The 22,186-nt window shown below is 37.2% G+C and overlaps 1 protein-coding gene across 4 annotated transcripts in view; it reads right to left on the reverse strand.

Moving 5' to 3' along the window:
* Positions 1-81: 81 nt before the first annotated feature.
* SLC25A12 (solute carrier family 25 member 12) overlaps positions 82-22,186 on the reverse strand; it is a 45,295-nt gene continuing 23,190 nt past the window's right edge. For 3 of the 4 annotated variants that reach the window (XM_072341374.1, XM_072341375.1, XM_072341376.1), the window contains 12 exons: positions 21,986-22,124; positions 20,564-20,657; positions 19,862-19,946; positions 17,723-17,807; positions 17,074-17,232; positions 13,830-13,882; positions 13,560-13,640; positions 5,623-5,763; positions 3,537-3,675; positions 1,602-1,760; positions 1,319-1,409; positions 303-928 (listed from right to left, as the gene is read on the reverse strand). In XM_072341374.1, coding sequence (XP_072197475.1) covers positions 739-928; positions 1,319-1,409; positions 1,602-1,760; positions 3,537-3,675; positions 5,623-5,763; positions 13,560-13,640; positions 13,830-13,882; positions 17,074-17,232; positions 17,723-17,807; positions 19,862-19,946; positions 20,564-20,657; positions 21,986-22,124 — 1,416 coding nt within the window. In that variant the 3' untranslated portion in view covers positions 303-738. Of the gene's footprint in view, positions 929-1,318; positions 1,410-1,601; positions 1,761-3,536; positions 3,676-5,622; positions 5,764-13,559; positions 13,641-13,829; positions 13,883-17,073; positions 17,233-17,722; positions 17,808-19,861; positions 19,947-20,563; positions 20,658-21,985; positions 22,125-22,186 lie in introns of all 4 variants that reach the window. The other variant, XM_072341373.1, reaches the window with a different exon arrangement.

The following is a 22,186-nucleotide window of genomic DNA, read 5'->3' on the forward strand; positions in this document are numbered from 1 at the left end:
GATCTATTACAGAATTAGTATTATCACGTGCTTCGGGAGAATTCTTTGTTGCAAAATAGTGCTGTAAAATAAAACACACTGCATGTGCTCATCTAAGTACTGTGTTCTTTTATACTTACAAGCCAACAACTTGCGTCTTAATATGTTTGCTGTAACTAGGGCAGAGTAAATGGCATTCCTGCAGAGGCTATATACTGCACCATACCTTCATTAAAGGGCTGCGTCTAATCCTTAACCTTTAGTCTGAAATCTGCAGAGAAGAAAAATCATATTGGACAACTTCTCTATAGCCACAAAGAAGTGAACTGGTTTTAAATATTTTATTGTCACGTGAGTCTTAACAAAAAGCCTTCAAAACGTTCTGTACATTTCAAACTATTTTGAACTGCAATATCCATTATATAAATGTATGTGTAGAGATGCCATGATGTCTCTGTACAAAGATGTACAATATGTACAGTAACATTAAATGCAAGCTGTGCGAGGCAGAGCTTAGGCTTACACATTCATGCCACTGGTTAAAAACAAGGCATAGACCCAAAGCTTCAGTCAGTTTGTGTGCAACAACTAGTTCAGAAACAGATAAATGTGTATATATCAGTATTAGAAAGGAGTAATTTGATCTGCAATCTCAGTTCAGCTAGAACAACATGCAGCTGACTGGAAAAAAATACAGTACTGTTCTCATGGATTTCTAGCACTGCATCACTTCCAGAGGCTGAAATGTCTCTTTGGGATTCAGCTGCTACTTTTTGGTGGAGCAGAGACAGTGTCAGAAGACCGAAACTTGGGAAGATACAAACCAAATTTATTTTCTATACCGGCAAATGTGGCTGCAGCAAGTCTGTATCCGCCGATGTGTTCAGGATTAGCCGGAGGAAGATCTGAAATTCGAGTTTTCGGTGGGGGTTCTGATCCAGAAGGTTTGCTGTTCGAAGGAAGAAAATGAAAAGAGCTTGTCCACTGTTTAAGAATAGTTGGGTGGGGGTGATTCATAGCACTGCTTAACGGGCAACTGAGACAGATAAGAAGGACAAAATATCGTGCTCAATGGAAAGACAAATTTTAGGTAATGTATTAAAATACATATTGATTATTTTACTTTTAGTCTCTTCACCTTTTTAGAAGTAGCATGTAATTAAGCTCCACTCTATTAATTACCGAAGGATGGGGGGCTTGTTTGGCTCATACTATAACTAAGTATGCATGTATGTAGTTTATACCACCAGGTTTAAGTGGTCCCATGCTTGAAAAAGATTATTCTTGAACTATATTAGCAGATATTTATTGCAAGTTAAAAAGTAAATGTTTGACTTACAGGCCTCCAAAATCAACATAAAACCACCTCTGCAGAAGTTCGTAAGTGACCAAAGTAACACCGAACTGGGGCGAAGATCTGAACACGCGAGCTGTAGAATATTGCAAGTTACAGTGTCAAACAAAAGGGAGTTTCTTAGGAGAGAAGCTGAGCATTTTGTAACAAAATATTTGTTGAAGTTACATTGCTTGGAATCAGATCTTTTAAATACTGCTCTGGAACAGCAGCAGGTACTAATTCGGACAAGTGGGGTCAGTCATGATATTCAGTATGCATTTCTCACCTGCGGCTCCCTTCCAAAAAGCCGAAGGGCCTTCTTCCCTTAGAATCTTTCCAAAACAGTCAATAACTCCACTGTATGTTGTCTGACCAGCGCGAGCTGCCACTTGCAGTCTTGTCTTGATGACATCAGCAGGGGTTACCAAAGAAGCAGCAGGCACACCTTTTAGAAGAAAACCACATTTAATTTGCACAGAGATTCTTGTAAAAGATGAAACTCTTCTAACTGAAAGATACAACGGCAAACTTGAATATTTTTTTCCACAAGAACTGGATGTTACTAAAAATGCAAGTTCTTATACTTGAAGGTAATATAACTGTTGGTATTATCCTTCCATTTCTTCCAAGCTTAAAGGGTATAGCTGAGAGTAAAGAAAATAATAACAGGTGAAACATTAACAGTGATTTTCTCAACATCCCATCAGGTAGATGAAGCATTTTTAAACTCACATGTATGTTATCTATGAAATCAGAAAGGAGATCTATGACAAAACTCAGCCCTGCCTCCTCAAAGTATTTGCATAGTCTACAAAACATTTTGCAAATTATACAGACAATTCACCTGGGAACTTAAGTCTGAACCATCCACGTGTTAAAGGTGTTAGCAAGGAAATTACTGCTTAAAATACCTGTTCTAAAGAATTATTTCCTTACTGCTGTTTGGGCTGTTTTGTAGGAGAATAGATGCTGCTTGCAATTAGGCAAGCCATGGAGAGTTGGTACAAGGAAGGTGCTTTATAAGCTTAGTTTGTCTCAGCAGCACAGTATTAGCCAACTGCAATGGAAGAGCCACTTCCAAGGCACCATTCGCAGCTTTCCAAGTCAAAGGAAAGGACACAGTTGTCAGAAACGTACTCCACAGTAAAAACCTGTGTTATTTAAGGTATTTCTGAATACTTCTGAATACTGTAAAAAATTTAGCCTCTCCAAAAGAACAACAGTTTTCTGACTGAGTTGGAATTTTGCAATTAATTTTAATTTGAACTTTCACTATTGAATATTGAAATAAAGGTGTAATAAGTCACTAATTCTGATAGGGGATCATACACTCACAAGTGTCACTGATAACTGAGAAGATGTTAAAGTGAATGGCAACAATGTAGTTAAGCCCACAAAGCATACAGTAATAGCAACCATACATAGATTTTCCCTTGCAAGCAGGTAAGTTCAAAGTGTGCTCTTCCCTGCTGCGCATGCAGGAATAGATGAAGCACTCAGGAGTTTGAAATGCCTTTCCATTTGGAAAGGCAGAACCCTGTAAAGCTACAGAAACCTGGCCTATGAGATTTAAACACATTTTTAATAGAGATCATTACTTAGTATCTGAATGATCCAGAAATACCAGCTGAGCAAGGAGAAGCTGTGAAGTTTGCAAACAAACTAAAAGATGAATAGAACTTACTAACTGAACTAAAACTAAAAGACACTAAACTAAAAGATGAACTTACCATCACTATCACTCATTCTGTTTATATTGAACATTTTTGAGAACCCTTTAAAATATTTTACATTTCACAGTATGATTCTTCAGCCTCAGCTTCTTTACAAGAAGTTTTTTGGCAATTGCCTTTGAACTAAGTTTCCTCTCAGTTATTCAGGAATCCAAACCCAAGTAAGTCATTTTCTTCTTAGCTCTTATGGTAGCTCATTTTATGTTCATCAAAGATTCAAATTAGCCTTCAACTCAGAGAGCACAGTAACAAGTAAAACCCCATTGAGACAGACAGATCAAATTTGACTACAAGTTGCTGAGCTGCATTACACTGTTTATCCACATTATGCAAATGTAATTAGCTCTCATCAAAATTACATCGCCTCCCACTAAGGATAACAGTGATCAAATTTAGATTAAATCAGACACAATAGTACCATACCCTTCCTTTATATGGGGCTACCGAATGAATATTAAATATTACTTACTAAAAGAAAAAAAAATTACCTGCAATGGCTCCAGCTGCAAGGAGATTAAGCCCTCCCACATGGCCATGTTCATCAGCGAGCATCAGCTTGCTATGAGCATAAACAGGAAAGTAGATGGCAGAAAAGGGAATGTCTCTGAGGAAACATGCTTTGGCACCCTGTCATGCAGAAAAGAGACGTAATAAAAATACATTCTGTAAATAAGGTTAAAATTGATATCCAGAGCCCAGGAAGCATCAGCTCTCTTGATCTACCAGGTAAACAACACAGAAAATAAACTAATTCAGGAAACAGAAGATGTAGAATTGAACTCAAACAAAAAACTAAAGCAGGCTTCTAGAGTAAGGATGATTCAAGGTTCTTATCTAGGTTTATTAAGCACTATGCAGCAACAATTCTGACATCAGTACCTAGGAGAAGTACCTTTTATATGTGATGTGTCCAAACATGACAGAGAATGCAACAAGGTCTGTCCTGATGTCTTTCTCAAAATGACCACAAGCAAAGAAGCAGTGAGACAAGTCCTTGCATGTCAATTCTTTCCATCAAACACAAAACCATCACTAAAATACCATCTAGGTTTATAACACCTCATACTGCTCTGCACAGATGATCACGTAGCTGATTGAAGAAGCTGAACCAAATGTCTACCAAAAAGGGAAACCACTGCAGAACGGGAGGCTTTCAATGAGAAGTTACCGGGAGGCAAACCTATAGGGCTATGATAACAATGTAAGAAGCAGCTCCTGGCATGAAACGGTGCCTTAAAAGAAGTTTGCATGCTGTAAAAGCAGTGCAATGCTCCTAACAAAACATATTTAGTATTTTTCTTGTAGCAACTTCAGTCATCAGTCTTTTGCTAACTAAAAAATAACTCCTTCAGTACAAAGCTTAACCAACCAATCTCATCCATATATCCTGAAAGCACGCATGTTACAAAAACAACATCCTTTCCAAACTCTGGTACCCCATACTCCAGGCAGCAGCCTCCATACAATGGGCCCAGCTTGAGATCTGTCCCCCTCTGCGGTGAGATGTAGTGGAACAGACAGCACCTGTAACAAACCCTGTGTGGCTGAAGTAGGACATCAAGTACAGAGAATCTCGTGCCTTCAGTCATTTCCACACATACAGTTTATGCATTTGTGCAGTTACTCACAAAAGATAATGCAATTCTAAAGAACGGCAGAATTTTTAGTAAGCTCAATTGTTGAATTGCTGCAAAGAGAAATGGTAACTTTGTCCCGTGTACCAAAACATCTGTGATCTTTGGGAAATCTAACGGTTGTTAATCTGATTTATTGAATTCCAAGCAAAAGCTTCAGCTTCAGAAACAAATTTGCACATTTCTATACTATTATCACAGGTCTATGGCAAATCAGGTAAAGCAATGTTTTGTAAGTGCACAGATAATGCAAGTGCTGAATTTACGTATTACCCCTCGCGCTGGCAGAAGATACAGCAAGAAATACCGTTCCTTGTTTAAGAAAACTAATAGCTTCTGCTCCATTACATCTGATCTGTAATGATGGTAGTAAGTGTACCTGCAGGGAAGGAATCTGTTGACTGGCACTCTGCTGAAGTACAGTATGGGCTTTTTTTAAAGTGGAATTTGTTATTGACAAATCCCACCATTTAACTTCTTAAAAATCTGAATCCTACTAAACTACACCACTGTTTTGCTGCCATCAAATTATTAAGACAAAGAGAATATCCTGCTGCAAAGATAACAATAGAGATAACAGAGATTCAAAATAAATGTAAGAAAAACACGCAGGAAAGGTATAGAAACTTTTCACAAAACCCCACCAAATGAAATTATCGGCACTAGAAGCCAGCAGGTCTGCAATGCAGGACTCCCTGTAGCTCGGTATAAAAGCCCAGAGGACAGAATGGGGGAGTACTTTTATGTATCCCACTGCCATTAATATAGAAGTGGGTTTTCTTCAGTTTTCCACTGTGGGGCTGCCCTGCAGGAAGAAATTGGTTCTAAATTCAAAAGGTTTCTTTGTTTTTAACACAGACTTTGTTTCAACACTGTAAAAGTTTAGCATAAAATGCGTTAGCAGAGCTATAATGAAGCCACTCAGAGCAGAAACACATACCTTATAGAGACCAAGAAGGCCTAAATCCTTCATAACAGAGAGGGCACTGACTCTGGGTCCTGTAGTAATTTCTCCCGCCACCTGCAGCCGAATCTTAACAATCTCCAGTGGATTAGTGAAGATGACCTGGGAAGCTCCTGCCTGCAAACCCAAAGAAAAAGAAAGCGAATCGCATTACTGGGGCATGTGGTGACAGGCTGACTTTGCAAGGTGCAGAGTGCCTTCACCTCTCACTGCACTGGCTCATATTCTCAAATAAAAACCCACAAGTGAGAGTAAATTCTTACATTTATCTGTTAATATTCCACTGAAGTGGACTGAATTAGTTTGCCTCTGCAATTCTCCGTCACATCACTTTCTACAAGTCATGAGACTGCACAAACGTCTATCAGCTAGTGCACTAAACACTACTCAACAACAATGATTAGACTTGTACTGCTAGGGCATCAAACGCTTACTAAGAAGACCTTATGTTTATTTAATAGTAATCCATCACCAATGAGTAGACATGCTATTAGCATTTAGCGGTGATGCTTTTTAAAAAGTAAATTTGCATTTAATGGAGTAATTTTAAATAATTAGAAAAGGTGTTTGGAGTTTTGTTTAGTAGACTGTAATTCTCCTAATTGGAAACAAAACAAATTTTGAATAGGAAGAGTAACATTTCAAAATATGATAGATACTAGACACAAACAGGAGCCCTATCTTCCTCTGAGCTGAGCACGGCATTCCATGTGCTGGAAATGTCCTGGTAGCAGGGCTGAAGGACTGCCTTGCTTCCTTCTTCCTAGAAGAAGAGTTGCAGAGCACCTTCAAATTCTGCACTTCAACCAATGACTTCCAAAGAAGTTCGTTTCAGTTTCCATCTGACAGTTTTGTTTCAGGAGCACCTATTTAACATGGCACAATTAGGCTTCTCTTCAGTACACTGTAGGTACTACTGTTTACTTCTGGAAAAGTGTGAGGTTCAGCACAAAACAGCTGAATTTTACTAACCTTTCTTCTTCCCTTCATTCTGAACCGTCTTTGACCATTTAAAAACAGTTTTGTAAAATGTATGACATGCAGCCACCTGAATACAACCAACTTCAAAAAGTACTTCTTCCCCAATCTGAAAGCCCCTCGTAGTCTTGATCTATTCAGTCAACCCATCACACTTGACTGAACAAAAAGACGCAGAACATCTGTAATTAAAGCTGCTTTTTTCCCCACTTCTAGGTTGCCCAGGAAAGAAACTCTCTTTGTAAAACTGAGGATGTGTGCAGAAAAAAGATAAAAATAAAAATCACTGGTCAGCTCACAGTCCCACCTCCTGGTGTTTCCTAATTGATTCAGAACTAATTAACACTAATCCTTTTTGTTATGTCTCTGCTATAGCACATCGCCTCCTCTCTAGCAACAGGCAAAACTGAGGTTATCCTGGGAGCACATCTTACAAGTTGGAAACTTATTTTAGATTTGAGAAAAGGACCTCAATAGATCTTACAGAAAACAAGGAACATTCTGAGCACTCCAGTAGTGGCTGTCTGACAGGGGTCTCAAAATCCTCACTGACCAAGAGAAAGACACCTCAGTCAGTACAGACATCTGAAATCCTTGACCCAAACAGTGGCCTATCAACCTCTGCTTTTGACTGATTATCTTTACTGAAGCTGTCTGGAAGACCGTTGGGAATTCCTAGATTGGACAAACTGGCCCCACCTTCTCCGTTTCCCAGACTTAATGCATAAACTTTTCCCAGTTCCCTGGCACCACTCACATCCAAAACTGTTCTTCAGACCTTACTTACTACCCATGTTACCTTTTCCTTTCCAGTTAGTACAGCCCTATGCATGTAAGAAGAAACACCTGTCCTGCTTGGAAAAGTTTCAGAATAAACAGAACTTATATAATTCTCACCTGGCAAATTCTGTTAAACAGCAACCAATTTTTTTTTCCCATATTGCATTAAACAGAAAAACAATTTCCAGTGTTTATAGTTTCCCTACATTTTTTTTTATACTCTGAATAAAACATTAATCAGAACACTCTTACTACATAATACAGTGCATCATAAAATTTATCTGCTAAATAGGCATATTTAATATGCATTATTTGTTTACATACATGAAATTCAATTTTTTATTATTTTTTATTTTTAATCTGTTGTAAATGAGCACATCCCGCAGAGCAGCCAAAATAACTCTTCCTATTTGCCTAACACCCACCAAAGAAACACAAATAGGCCAATTCATAAACATTTCTATTTTCTGCACTGAATTCAATCTTCCTGCAATTAGCCTCCTCCTCCCCTAGGTGCACAACTACCTCCCTCTGCTGCTCTCAGCCCAGCTCTGATGCACAAATGAACAGATAAGACTCTAAACAGAACTTTTTCATAATTTAGCAGCAGTACTAAAGTGTTACCAATTTTATGCTGCTAATAGAGAAGTGCATATAACAATATTAGTGGTAAAATGACTTAGTAAGCAGATGACTGAGTAAAATAGAACAAAAGAAAAACCCCAACTTGTATTATCAGTAGAAAACCTCTTAGAAGCTCTTTAATTGTTCTGAATACTGTTTATACACCCAGTTTCTTAAAAAGAGCAGTAGCAACTAAGACACTCGGTGAAACGCTGCCTATCAGCAATACAGGCTCCTGCAAAAGCCTCACCCTTTCATACAGTTACATCTGGAGCAAACTTTTATGCACAAGAATAACTCAATTCACATAAAGATCTACATCGAATTCAGCTTTGTGAACAAATGATGTCCTATCACATTATATGTACAGGTAACATGTAACACAAGAAAACTCACTTGTTCACTGTGTGCTTTTGAAGAACTGAATGGGAGGGCCGTTGGTTTTGTTTTCTGATGAAGAATGAGGTGGAAGGAAGGCACTGCCTGGGTTTCCCAGCAGCAAAGGAAGTGCCTCAGAAGGGGATGCAGAAGAGATCTCCAAAGAAAAACAAACTGGCAGTGTGCAGAGTTGCAATACAAATCTCCGTGCTTCTGTGCAAATCATTGGCAATCACCATCATTCTTTCTCAAAGTACCTTATTTCAGCTGTCAGCTATGTTTTTTAAATACACGTGCGCACATATACACACACAGAGGTACACACTACAGTCCTGGAATTTCTTTCACAGAAGGTGCACTAAATCTAGATTTCCTCCCCCAGAAAATCTTCCTTCGCACATAAATTATAACAGACACTTTAAAAAAGGTTGACAAATTTGTTTCTGAATGGAGGTTATTCATACACATCAAAAATACCAGTAATAAAAGCTTCTACTTAACCTTAATGTCATGTAAAATAACTCTACAAGGAGCAAATAAAGGAACTAAATCTGACAGCAAAGGTTATGAGAGAAAAGATGTAGTTTGAGATCCCAGAGCAAACGCCTCATGACATGCCAAAGGCTGAAGGAAATACACAAATGACCCTGCAACATGAGACCTCTTGCCCTTTCCAATTCCACCCAGAGGCATATGCTACAAAGGGGGAGAGGCCTATTTTGAGCCCTTCCTTCCTTCCTTTCTGAAACCACCACATCCTGGACCACAACCATACCCCATAGAAGCAGCTAAAATAAGATGCTACTTAAAACAGCCTACTTCAAACACATCAAAAGAACTTACACTTCTTTCTCAAGGCCAAACTTTCATTGCTCATGCACCCACAGCAAGTTTATTGTCTCTTTCACTAAACAGTACATTTCTTCATAAGTTTAAACGTCTGCAACAGAAAGCAAAGCAAAGCAGCAACATTTAATTCTTCTCTTAACTTTACCTGTCTAAAGTATATGAAAAGATATACGGTATCTATCTTCAAGACTTTGAAGAGCAGTATCCTGACAAGTAAATTCTGGGACCTCTTCGTATACATATAGGCAAATACACACATCTCCCACTCCTAATCACCAACATATGCACTGCCTATACCTTCAAGAGGAGTTCTTAGACCCTTTCCTTCTGGCACCCACCATCCTGCAGCACGAATTGAAAATGTCTTTCACATGAAATGGAATTCATCCACTTAAAATGCTAAGCCCCCTGCACACTCCATTGATGGAAAAATTTAGTTCCTAGATCAAAATTACAGCATTTTCATCTACCATGACAGTACTTATGAATCACTTACACAACATTTGATGTCAACTTATATGATTCAGCTGAGGATGAAAAGTTACCCTACAGCACCTACCTAACATATATCATGTAGGTGAGTTCCTTTGAGTAGCACTGTTCACATTAGGTATGAGTTTTCTGTTTCACTAAAGCCTAACACATTCTCCCTACTACCTAATGGTAGCTGAAAACTCCAGAGGCAGAAATGCTAATCACCAAATTACAATAAAATTCAATTAATTACAGTAACAGTAAGGAAATAAATTGTTTTATCTGAACATGTGGAAGTGTGGATAGTGCTGCTGCTGATTAACAAACCAGCAAACTCTCAGAAAGGTAGGAAGATGGGATATCAGTTTCATCCATCAATGACCAGAACCCTTTCCTTGACAGGTATGACCTGACCGATGTAACTGAGCTGCCCCATGCAGTTGTTTTGCAGACTTCCAATACAGCCACAACTTGAGAGCAGCTGGGAATATTTGGGCTTTGACAGAGCAGACCCTGCACTCCCCAATGGCATTTACATTGCCCAGAGGCTAGCAGGTACGTTTCAAGAAACACAGGGCACTTGCTGACTGCGGGAGGTCTCTGCCCTGCAGTAAGGAAGGAAGACTGGCAGGCAACTGACCGTACAAATAGGCCAGTGCTTTGGTGGATGTCTCTGGTAACAGCTATGAGATTTGTCTTTTTACTGAGGATAGGAGTTTATTCCAAAATCTTACAGCAGTTGAGAAAAATATAATATCTTTAATGCAGTTCCTGATTCTGTTGGTTGCCCCTTTGTGGGATGATACAGCACTTCTCACAGAGCTGACGATGCTGACTGCCGCACACAGGTTGCCTGGAACCACTACCATCCTAACATCACAGGTTTTAACTGTCCCTGTTTGTGGGTCTCACAGGATTACAATACCATACATAGACTTTGATACAGCAGTGCCATCCAGAGAGGAGAATGTGCAAGGTCTGCTGCACTACTTCTATTGCTGCTTCTGCCTCCTCCCCACAATTTTGTTGATTCCAGGCTATGGACAGCAGTGCACACAATGCATTTCTGCACTGTTTGCGAGAAGGTAGGGTTCCAATGGTGTGGAAGGCTTCTGCCCTAAACAAAACACCTAAAAACCAGCTTACCCATCCATTACACATAGAAATGATGAAAAGGAGCATTATTGCTGTCAATTAGGAGAAGAGTCAGTGCTAAACACAGACAAGTGAGGGTCAGAGGTGGTAAGAAGAACATTTCCAAGAGCTACACATAGGTATAATCTGTTTCTTCTGATATTACGATGGGGTGAAAAGCATATTTTGAATGTATTCTTTTTACGATGTACTATCAACGTAACAACATATCCTATCTTCCTATCTACTTGAGAGTCCGTTGATTTATTAATATTTCTCAAGACATTTTTAAGAAGCCACAAGCTACCTAAATGCAGATGATGAAAACAATTCTGGGATAGATAAAAGGCAAACAGTGCCATAGTAACCCATAATTTGGGGCTGACAGAAAGAGAAGGAATAGAATTGTGGAAAGATGAGGAAGAGAAGTAATATCTCAAGAAGAGAACGCTTGTCTGCCCCAACACATTGAAAGGGATTAAGGTTGCTTGTGGCAGTTCCTTGGATGTAACTATTGGTTATCTCATAACATTTTGTTAAAAGGCAGAACACAATGAATACAGTAAATGAGAAGATCAACACTACTTCCAAGCAAGTCAACATGGGGAAAAAAAAAGCTTTCGGACATTTAGAATAAACTTTATGTGCTTGGTAATAATGATTTGAGTATTTAGAAGAAGTGAAATAGCTAAAATGACATTAAAAAAAAAATCAGTGCAGATAGGAAAGTCACCAGCTGGTAACATTATTGGATAATCCAAACAAGGCTACAAAGAAATTAAAACAACTCTGAGGTTGCTACACTGTGGCCAGCATCTGCCCTACAGAGGCCAACTTTATCTAAGATCCTCCCAATTGGAACAAGCAAGTATTCCTGTCTACTTTGAGTCCAGCAGAGGGCCACAAAGATAATGAAGGACCTGGATCATCTCCCATATGAGGAAAAACTGAGTAACCTGGGTGTGTTGAGCCTGGAGAAAAGACGGGGAGGGACCTGATCTGTGTTTGTGGGAGGCAAACGGACAAGGCCTGGCTCTTCTTGGTGATACACAGCAATATGACAAGGAGCAGTGGCCTAAAATTTGAACTTGGAAAGTTCCATACAAACTGCAGAAGAATTTCTTTATGGTAAGGGTGATGGAGAACTAGAACAGGCTGCTCAGGGAGGTTGTGGAGTCTCCATCTGTGGAGATATTCAAGACTCATCTGGAAGCCTACCTGTGTGACCTACTCTAGGGCATCTGCTTTAGCAGGGGTTGGACTCAGTCTGTTGAGGTCCCCTTCCAGCCCCTGCAGTTCTGTGATACTTTTGGAAGATAATATCAGCTACAACAATCAGCTTGTACAAAGGGTTGTGTCTGGACAGCTTATCTGAAACTAAAAATTCTCCCTTATTTTTGTATGTTCACTACAGTAAGACAATAAAAATGTATTTTAAAGGAGTACCTATCAAAAAGCAGAAAACATCCTAAAAGGAGATCACAATTAATATTATCATTTTAGTATAAAACAATGTAAAAATAGTAACTGAGTAACTTGGTTTAAACTGTGAATTTAACCTTAACAGAGAGAAGAATACTAATGAGTTCTGTTATAAATGATCTGTATGCACTTTCCAGAAGAAAGGTTAGTCTTTTGCTTGCTATACATCACAGCTGCTTTCTCACATTTCTCAGAAAATAAACTTTGTACACTGACAGGTGAAGACTCAAGCATGTACCAGGCTGCCAAATTCAATCAGGCAGAACTATAAGCAGCCTCCCTTCAGGGCTGCTTCTTTGAATTAAAAGTTTGCAGAGGTCAACAACCTTTCTGCCCCAGGTTTGTTGTAAGCTGAGGAGGTTTTTTACCAGCTTGTCAGCCTACTCAACTGGAAGTTATTAGTGTTCCCTGCTACAAAAGAAAACTAAATGAAGCCTTAAACATTTTACAGGGTTAACAGCTCTTGGTGAATCCCACAAATGAAATTAGCCAATGTACAAAAACAAAAAAAAAAACCCTATCATTAATACCAATTTCAATCATTTACAGCTTGCTTGGAGATCCGCTGAATTAGAATCCTCCATCTCAATGAAAACATTGTTTGTTTTTAACTATATTTACACGAGGGATGTAGTTAGCATCTGCAGCAATGTAGCTACGTTTTATATGAAGTAACTTAAACAGCAAATTCACTCAAACTTGTAATCTGAAAGATAAGACTACATCATTCAGTTTTCTCACGTTTTCACAAACAAACAAATGAATCACACATGGATAAAGAGTGTATTTTTTTTCCTTTTGAAAACTTCATGAACAAACAGTTGGGTTTTTTTGTCTTTTTTTTTTTTCCCCAGAAGCAAACATGATTCCTATAATCCATTCATGAGGACTAATGATCTTTCTCCACATTAACCACAAACATCATCCCAAGCAGAAGTACAGAATGTAGTCACACAGAATCTTCTGTGAATTCAAACACCATTTAAACTGAAAGCTCTAGGCCAAAGTTGTTAAAGCACATAATTCCAAGGGAACCCAGAATTATGCAGCTTTCCCAAAGAGAAAAAGTGCTTTCCCAGCTCTTGTAAATGAGGAAAAAAAAAATAGTTCTGTTCAGGTCAGCGAAGCACACATATTACTGTCATTCCAACTGTACTGCACATTAGCGAGAATCAATTTTTCCTAGCAATGAAGAGTACCGGGTAGATACTTACACAGCCTCCAGCAAGGATCTCTGCAGGGAGTGGAATGGAACCATCTTTCTTAGTAAATTTGTCTCTGACAAAGTCATTAACCTAATGAAGATACAATATGTTACACACGATTCAAAGGTATCCTTCCTCTTAACTAACCTATATCAAGTACATCTGCAACCATATTTATTTAGAGTGCTTGTAAGTGGTCATCTTTCACACATTTTAGGAAACAAATCCTGTGTTTGTTAACAAACAAAAAGATGTCAGGAAAAAAAAAAAGATACGTACAGTTAGCTTAATAGCCTTTTCTGGAGCAACACCTATCAGCTGTGGTAACAAGCCTATAGAAACAAAGACATCATAAGGCAACATTATCTTCCTAATAAAGAAACTACTATTTTATAAGAGCTCTACAGAAATGTCTTTCTGCATATGGGGTTTCCTTTGAAGTGGATGGCAGTTACCCTAGGAGGTGGATGGCATTTATGTATGTGCGGCTGCTAGAGCATTGGATATTCATACCTATAGGATTTTACAATAAGATCTCTGTTGAAAATGGAATGAAAAGTGTGAATGTAGCCACCTTCCACAACCAAATCAAGTTTGATACAGTTGCTATACAGAAACAAACAAAAAGGTAGAAGACTAGATTATGTACCTCATCACATGCCTATTTATTTACATAAGAATTAATTTGAATTTATTAGAGTTTTTTAGCCCCTTAATATGATTTTCCCATAAATCTTAAAACAGGAGATTAATTAGGAGAGATACACACAACTAAGATAAATTATTAACTACCCTCTACCACCAACCTGACATTTCTCAAGGCTCCAGTCAACTAATGATGCAAAGGATTCTCATTAGTTGAGTCCAACATTAACTTCTTTAAACTCTCTTACAGTTAATTATTTTATTATTTATTATTATTATTATTAATCTAGTCAAGAGGAATTATCAGTTGACAGAAAACCATTTTTGAAAGACTCACGCCCCTGGAAAACATCTACTACCAAAATGAACAGCCTTTTGATATAAGTACATACACCTTGCAAGGAACTAATTGGTTTAAGAAAAGAAAATCAATAGGTGGCAGTCTCAACTTCCTAACATAGATTATAGCAGCTGTTATCTTTCAATTCATTTTCTCCATAGTAATCCTGGTATTATGTATAAAATCATAAAACTTAAAGGGCTTATTTTTATTAGAAGTGCTCATTTCCACACTTAGAGAATATCAATTTGTTAGAGATGCTTGCCAATTAACAAATAAAGAAACCCATACTAATAATATCAAATGTCAAATGACATCAACAAAACTATGGTGATGCAGCTTTCCACTCTCTCTTAAGTGAAAATAATGACAGGGATCCATAAAAGAATCTTCAAAATTCCCCAAAGTACTTAAGTCTGTAAATTTTTTATAGTATTTCCCTAAAAAGAAGCTCAGAGCAAAGGTACCGAATTAGAAAGTGCAGCACTTAATATATGCAGTGCAGTGTTTTCTCCCAACACAGTACCCTCTGTGTGATGTACAGACTTACTATGCAGAGGAAAGGTAGTTATTAAACACAAAGAAAGGCTGACAATAACAAAAAGAAATATTGCCCTCCCAGCCTGAATCTCTGATCCACCACAAAAAGAAAACCCAGCTCTGAAGTGCTTGTACTTCGGGGGAAAAAAAAAAAAGAAAACTACCAGACAAAACAACACAAGACAATTCCCCACACTGTGTCTCCTCCTTTATATGCAGCCAAACACCCCAGACACACACACACTCTGTATTCTAGAGAACCAGCACAGTCTAGCAGGAGAGCTTAGAAAATACTTCATAATTAGTTGGATGTCAGGTTGCATAAGCATCATAGTTTTCCTGATGAAAAATTAGAAGTTTTTACTTAAAAATACGAACTTAGCAATATCCATTCAAGTCTATTTTTCAAACTGAAGTATTGTATCGTTATATATTAGAAAACAATTTAGGATAATCCCATTCAGAAATATAAGATTCCAGTTACAGTCAACTCTGGCAATATTTCTGCCATTTCTGTTTAATACTCATCTGCAGATCATCTGAGTACATGCTGACCATTGAAGATAACATTTTCAGAACAGCTACACAAACCTCTCATGCTAAACAATCTTAAAGACAATTACTAAACATATTCGTTATAAGTTTAACAAGTTGACATGACTCTCCTTCAACATGCACTCCTTCCCCCTCAAGTGTGAAGCAGAGTTTTTAACTCATCTATGGAAAGCATTTGCCAAAAGTTAGAAAACAAAAATAAAAAGTGAGTAGCTTTAGAAGCGACTGTGCAAAATCATGCTGAGGTGAGGGGCTGAGAAAGAAAACAGTACTATAAAAAGAACTGCAGAAATCACAAAGTCTAAAATAGAGTCATAAATGTAACCTCAAGGCGTATTGGTTTTAATGAAAGATCTGGAAACAAAAATGGAAGAAATTTACTAGAAAAAAAATAAAATAAAATACTGAGTTCACAGCTATTTCATTAACATTTTGAGTTATTTATTCCTCTCTTTATTTGTCACTGCAAAATCCTGTAAGATCACAGGAAGCTACTCAGTAAGAGTCTTTCACATGCACATACTTCTCAGATACTGTTCTTTACAAACACTAGCAAGGACCAGCATCCTCATGGGCAGAACACATTGTAATATAAGAAAACCAAGTCTGTAACCATCACATTAGAAAATAAAATAAATATTTTTCAAAAGTACTGATTGTTAGGAAAATTGTGTTTCATTGCATGAAAAAGAAAAAAAAAAACAAAAAACAATTAAACATGGATAATTCAACTAGATATAAATATCAGAAGACTGACTAATGTACGTACCCTTTAAATAAGTTATCTCGTTGATATGATCCAAATGCTTCCATAACCTTCTCCTAAGCTAAAAAAATAAGCAAGATAACTTTCTATCTAACTGGTGCAACTGATAAGAAGTTGCTTTGAATTCTTAACCTGTATTTTGGAACAAAGTGATACATAAATTGCAGGCTGCAATTTCTTGCTCACAGTAGTCCCAATGCCTGCAGAGGTACAAGGAATGAGCAATCTGGCATCCAGTTTAACAGGTACCTTTCAGAATGACTACTTTCTCTCTTTTAATAAAAAATATTTGCTATAAAACAGATATTTACTCTTCACAGGCTAAAATCCATTCCTCATGTTTGCCCCCAGCCAAAAATCACAAACCTCAGTTTGTGAGATATTCTTGTCCACAACACTCACACCACAGAGATTAGGACTTTAAACAAATCTGTGCACCAAAAAGCCAATCAGTAACAACAGAAGGCCTCGTTTTTTTCCCAGCAATTATGATGAACAGTGCTCAAAGGAAGTTAAATATTCAGCTCTATGAGACAGAAGCAAAAATGTAAATTATATCAAGTTTCACATTTTCCAATAAAACATGTTCTTGAGGTATTAAAAAATATATATATAAAAAAATAAAAAAAAAAAAAGGAGAAAATCCTCAAGCCGATATATACATTTTATTCACTTACCTCTGTAAAGACCAAAAAAGCCTTCAAAACGCAAAACCTTTTTAAAGCAGTCGAAGCTGTTTTTATACATCAACTCTCCTACGACTGAACCAGTGGAGCGCTGATTCTGCATACGAGTTTTCACCAGGTCTATGGGATACACTGCTGTAGCACCAACAGCTGTGAGGAAACATTCGGAGCATTAGTTTGCAACTTCTCTGTTGGTGAAGTACATAAATACTATGGTGAATTTCTTTAACAGTAATTTAAACACACAAATATATACAAGCCGGTACGAGCTCTGGTATGTTGGAAGTAAGAAAGAACAATACTGAAAATCTAGAAAAATTTTACAGGAGAACAGATTTATTATGTATTAAACAGTACAAGGTATACAGAACAAAGAAAAACAATCAGAAAAAGAAGCAATAAGTAATTAGATTATATAAAATAAATAAGCAAACGTGTCCCTCAAGGGAGTAGAGTTTCAGTTGTTCCTAAAAGGGTACTATAATAGAAGGGATATAGGAAGATATAGTGGCACAACCAGAAGTGGCTGCACCCTCCAATGCCTCATCTACATAGCCAAGAACGTGCACCTTAGATGGTCCCAAAAAGTCTGGCAAGAAAGACTGCTAACCCAGGCCTGAAACCCAGACAAATCACTCACCTCCAGCAATTGAGCCCAAAGTGAACCTGTAGGCTGACTCAGCTATCTGGAGCCAGATAGGCCTGCCCAGCTCTCCAAACGATTGCTGTGTAAGGAAATAAAAGAGAAAAAAAAACAAACAACGTTTCAAAACCTTGCTGGGAGAACAAAGACACTATAAATCTGCTTTTATGAAGTTAAAGAAAGATTCCAAATGTCCACTGAACAAAGCACATTTGTCAAATACTCCTTATATCCATATTCTTACATTTTCCTAGTATTGCCAAAAAAAAAGAAAAAAACAACTAATCATCAATCTATGCTCAAGATAAAGTAGATAGAAATACAGATCAACTTCTCATTCTATTGCCATCAGACTTCCAAGGGATGAAGACCCCTTGTTAGCTTAAATAAAATTCAATATCTCACAGATAAAATGTATACTCTGATGACAGATGCTAAGATTATATATACACATTACTACATAGAATAAACATGACATTTACTACCTTCAAAACAAGCAAAAAATGTCAATTATTCCCCAGAGCATTCCCCACAAAGCTTTTTCAGGCAGTTGATGATTTGCAGACACAGCGATGACCTCACTCACTTCAATTACATCATTATTATAATCATGCTGGTGTTTTAAATAAAAACCAAGACTACACAAAATATTTGCAGAGGTTCAAAATCACATTATGTGATGTTTATTACATATAAGGCAATAAAGATAAGCTGATACGTAAAGATTCAGAAACTTGCACAGTAAAGTATGGCAAGTTTTCTTCCAAACATAACTAAGGGTGTTAGAAAAGAATTTATACTATGTATGTAATAGGTGGTCAAAATACTAGAAGTTAAAATCTGCACTAAAGCAGATAACAAAGCCCATCTCCCAAAAGCAGCCTCCTTTGTTTCATGCACACTGTATTACTCCAAGAGCATTAAAAGAGTTCTAGTGATTAGTAAAGCTTTTTTTCAGTGAGCTCATTTTATAACAGCGTTAAGCTACAAAGGTAATTCTGAGGTGTAAATAAAATAGGCTCAGTATTTTGTTTCATAATAGTCTCAGAAAGCTGACTGCTACAGAAAACACTGATTAAAACCAAAGATGGCAGTTACGAATACAATTACGAAACTTCAGCAAAAATACTTCTCATTAGTCCGGACAAACATAGCATACACATTCCTGCATCAACTCATTTCACCCTTCTTGTCTTTTGGAATACACAGAATGGATGGGTTTGGAAGGGACCTTGCAACCCACTCAGTCCCACGCCCTGCTGCAGGCTGGTTGCCCCCTGGTTGCCTGGCCTTGAGCACCTCCAGGGATGGGGTGCCCAAAGCTCTTCTGGGCAGCTGTGCCAGGGCCTCACTACCCCATGAATAAAGAAGTTTCTCCTTACAACTAACCCAAATCTATCATCTTTTGCCCTTTTCCTATCACCGGACTAGGAAGACTAATAACATCAAGCAGGTTTTTGAGCGCTTTTTTCACCTCATCTAATTCCCCAGGGACAACAGAGTAGCAACATCATAAACAAATCAGACACTGTTTCAGACCAGTTTGTTTGAAACACAACTGAATGACTAAATCCTCCTGACAAAATAATAAAAAGTGCAACATTTACATAATGAAGATTTGTTTTATTCCACTTAGGAGAATTTTTCAACCATAACAGTTGAACTAACTTACGATTTTCCTATCATTGATACAGATCCTAGATATTCCAGTGGATACAATCGCTTAAAGGAACTTCATTGTAACGTGTATAAAAAGTGAAGTGGAAAAAAACAAACTTATTGTAACAACAGGGGGGCCAGTAGATATAGTTGCCTTTTAACTAGTTTCTGATCACCCAAGAAAGGCTGTGGTCACAACTCAGTAACAAAGAAGGAATAGCTTGTCCCTTTCCAAGTAAAGATGCTTCTCTTTTGGCTGTCAGCCCTTAAATGTGGTTAGGGAGGGGTGAACCCAAGGTTGCACTGGTGAATTGCTTACTAAATACTATCCTAATTCTATCTTTATAGCAATGCACATACAACATAACCCATTTGTTAGGAATCTGTTTAAAGAGATTTTTTTTCTTTTTACTTTTCATGTATGTGTACACTTACTTAATTTCAGCAATTTTGATTGTACATACCACTTCTACCTACCTGCCTCTGAAGTTCTGCCAGGTTGTAAGGTAATGCACCCTCAGCCAGTGGTGCTACTCTCTCAATATCTGCCAAAGTTAAGCGCCTTAACACAAGGCAGAGGGAAGTGAATTACTGTTAGTTAAAACATCAAACATATTCAATGCAGTATTCCTAGCCTCATCTCACAGAATACATCTTGAGTTAAAAAAACAAAAACAATAACAAAACAAAAAACTACTTGTATTTAAATGCATGCCTAAGAGTTCTGCTATATTGCAATAAAGAATTCTTGGAGTTAGAAGGGCACTCCCTTCTTGTAGCTGTCAAGGGATCTCAGGTTATTCAGAAGAGAGTTATTGATTACTAGTAATAAAGGATGTAATTCACACCTTAAACCATTTCTAGGTATCCCTCCCCCAGAGTTCACATGCAAACAACTACATAAAACATCAATAAAGTTAAGAATAATGGACAATTATAGACTTCTGGGATTACCATAATGTAATTTTGCTATTTTATATTTAAATCTGTGATACAACAATTAACAATGGTGCTTTATATACAGAGTTTACTTTAAAAATACCTGCACACACCAGCAATGGTGAATAAATTGTAATGAAATACAACAAAACACACAGATTTTAAAATTAAGATGAGGAGATTTTGCACAGAAAACAACAATATGGTTGTAAAATGATAAAATTAATTATCATAAGTTACCCAGTAACACTGTATAAACCTGTAAGTTGGTAAAGAATATCTATTTCCAACGGTGTAACTTGTCCAAATCGGATTGCAGACTGGGTAAACTCCTCTGGATTTAAAAGGGAAGGAGAAATAAAGCAATTGTGTTATTTGTCAAATTTCATCTTTATGGACAACTCTAGCAAGTAACGTAAATATCACAAAAGAATGAAAACTATCATAAAGAAGCAAAATCCATAATGTAAAAGGAAAGGATAACTTTAGGAAGACATCTGTCTTGAAAGAGATCTTTGAAACATAGAGCAAGTACGATTCAAACAAATTCTCATACCAGACCAGCAAGGTTAATAACAACACACAAAAAATGTATGAATTTTTTTTCTCAAGTTCTGCAAAATGAACAGAATGTTTATCCATTATCCATAGCTTTAAGGGCAAGTAACACATTTATCACCATCATGTCCATGTTTCTTTTCTCTGTTACCTCTCAGTGACCCCAAACTTATGTGTTCATCTATCCAAATTACACTGCACATACATGACATAATTGGCAAACTACAATAAGCAAGTTTTAGCAATGATAATACAGTAGCTTTTTTTCACAACACAAATCCAGACAAGACGTGTCTATGCATTTACATCAAGGATAAAAAAAAATGCCAGCTAATTTGTTAGTACTATCTAAGGAACAAGGACAGGTATTTTATGCTTTTCTTTAGGGATGAAAAGTATGCTCAGCATATGAACATAAAGCAAACATAAAAGAAAAAGAAGAAAAAAAAAAAAAAAAAAAAGAAAAAAAGAAAGAAAAGAAAAGAGAAAAAACCCTGCATGCTTTTTACCACACATAGACTTGGCTGGTCCTGTTCATGCAGATAATAAAGTCAGTGATAAAATCTGTCATAGAATCTTTACAAAATAAATCCACTGATGCTTGCAGCAAGACTGATTTCTACCTTACAGAGATTAACTATGTTCTATATGTCAACATAAACTACATAAAAACACTCAGGCCAGCAAAAGAAATTAGTAAATATTACCATTTTTCTAGAAAAGATTTAATTGCAGATAAAATAACTAGAGCTTAAGCAATATGGAGATTATTGATTTTGTATTTCCTTGGCACCTCCAATCTCAAAGCAATAATATACCTCTTTCAAGGACTGGTAACATCCCCAATGAAATATTGTTTTGCAGATATCCACACAAACTAATATGACCAGCAATGTTTCTGCCAGAGTTCCAATTCTTCTTCTTAGTGAGCTACCTGAAAATCATTACTAACCAACAAGGATGAAAATAACCCTTAAAATATTTCTACAATATTGCTGATGTTGCATACTATGCAGCCTCTGACTTGCCTTACCCTGTATGCAACATCAGCATACAGATTGGACAGAACTAAAACATTAATAAAAAGTAGGAAATATACTTTACCTTTTGTGACTTCAACATCTTTTCTTGTACCTGCTATATTACTGTATATCTTCCTAACAAGATCCATGTTATTCAAAAGGGCATTAAATGCATTGAAGTAGGAGAAGCTGACCTGATGTGAAACAGTTCCACCAGCTACCTGTAAAAATTAAATGATGTCGCTAAGTGCCTCAAGTCCTTTTATCCAACATCTTATTACAA

The sequence above is a fragment of the Excalfactoria chinensis genome, chromosome 7 (genome assembly GCF_039878825.1).
Source record: "Excalfactoria chinensis isolate bCotChi1 chromosome 7, bCotChi1.hap2, whole genome shotgun sequence".
NCBI lineage: Eukaryota > Metazoa > Chordata > Aves > Galliformes > Phasianidae > Excalfactoria > Excalfactoria chinensis.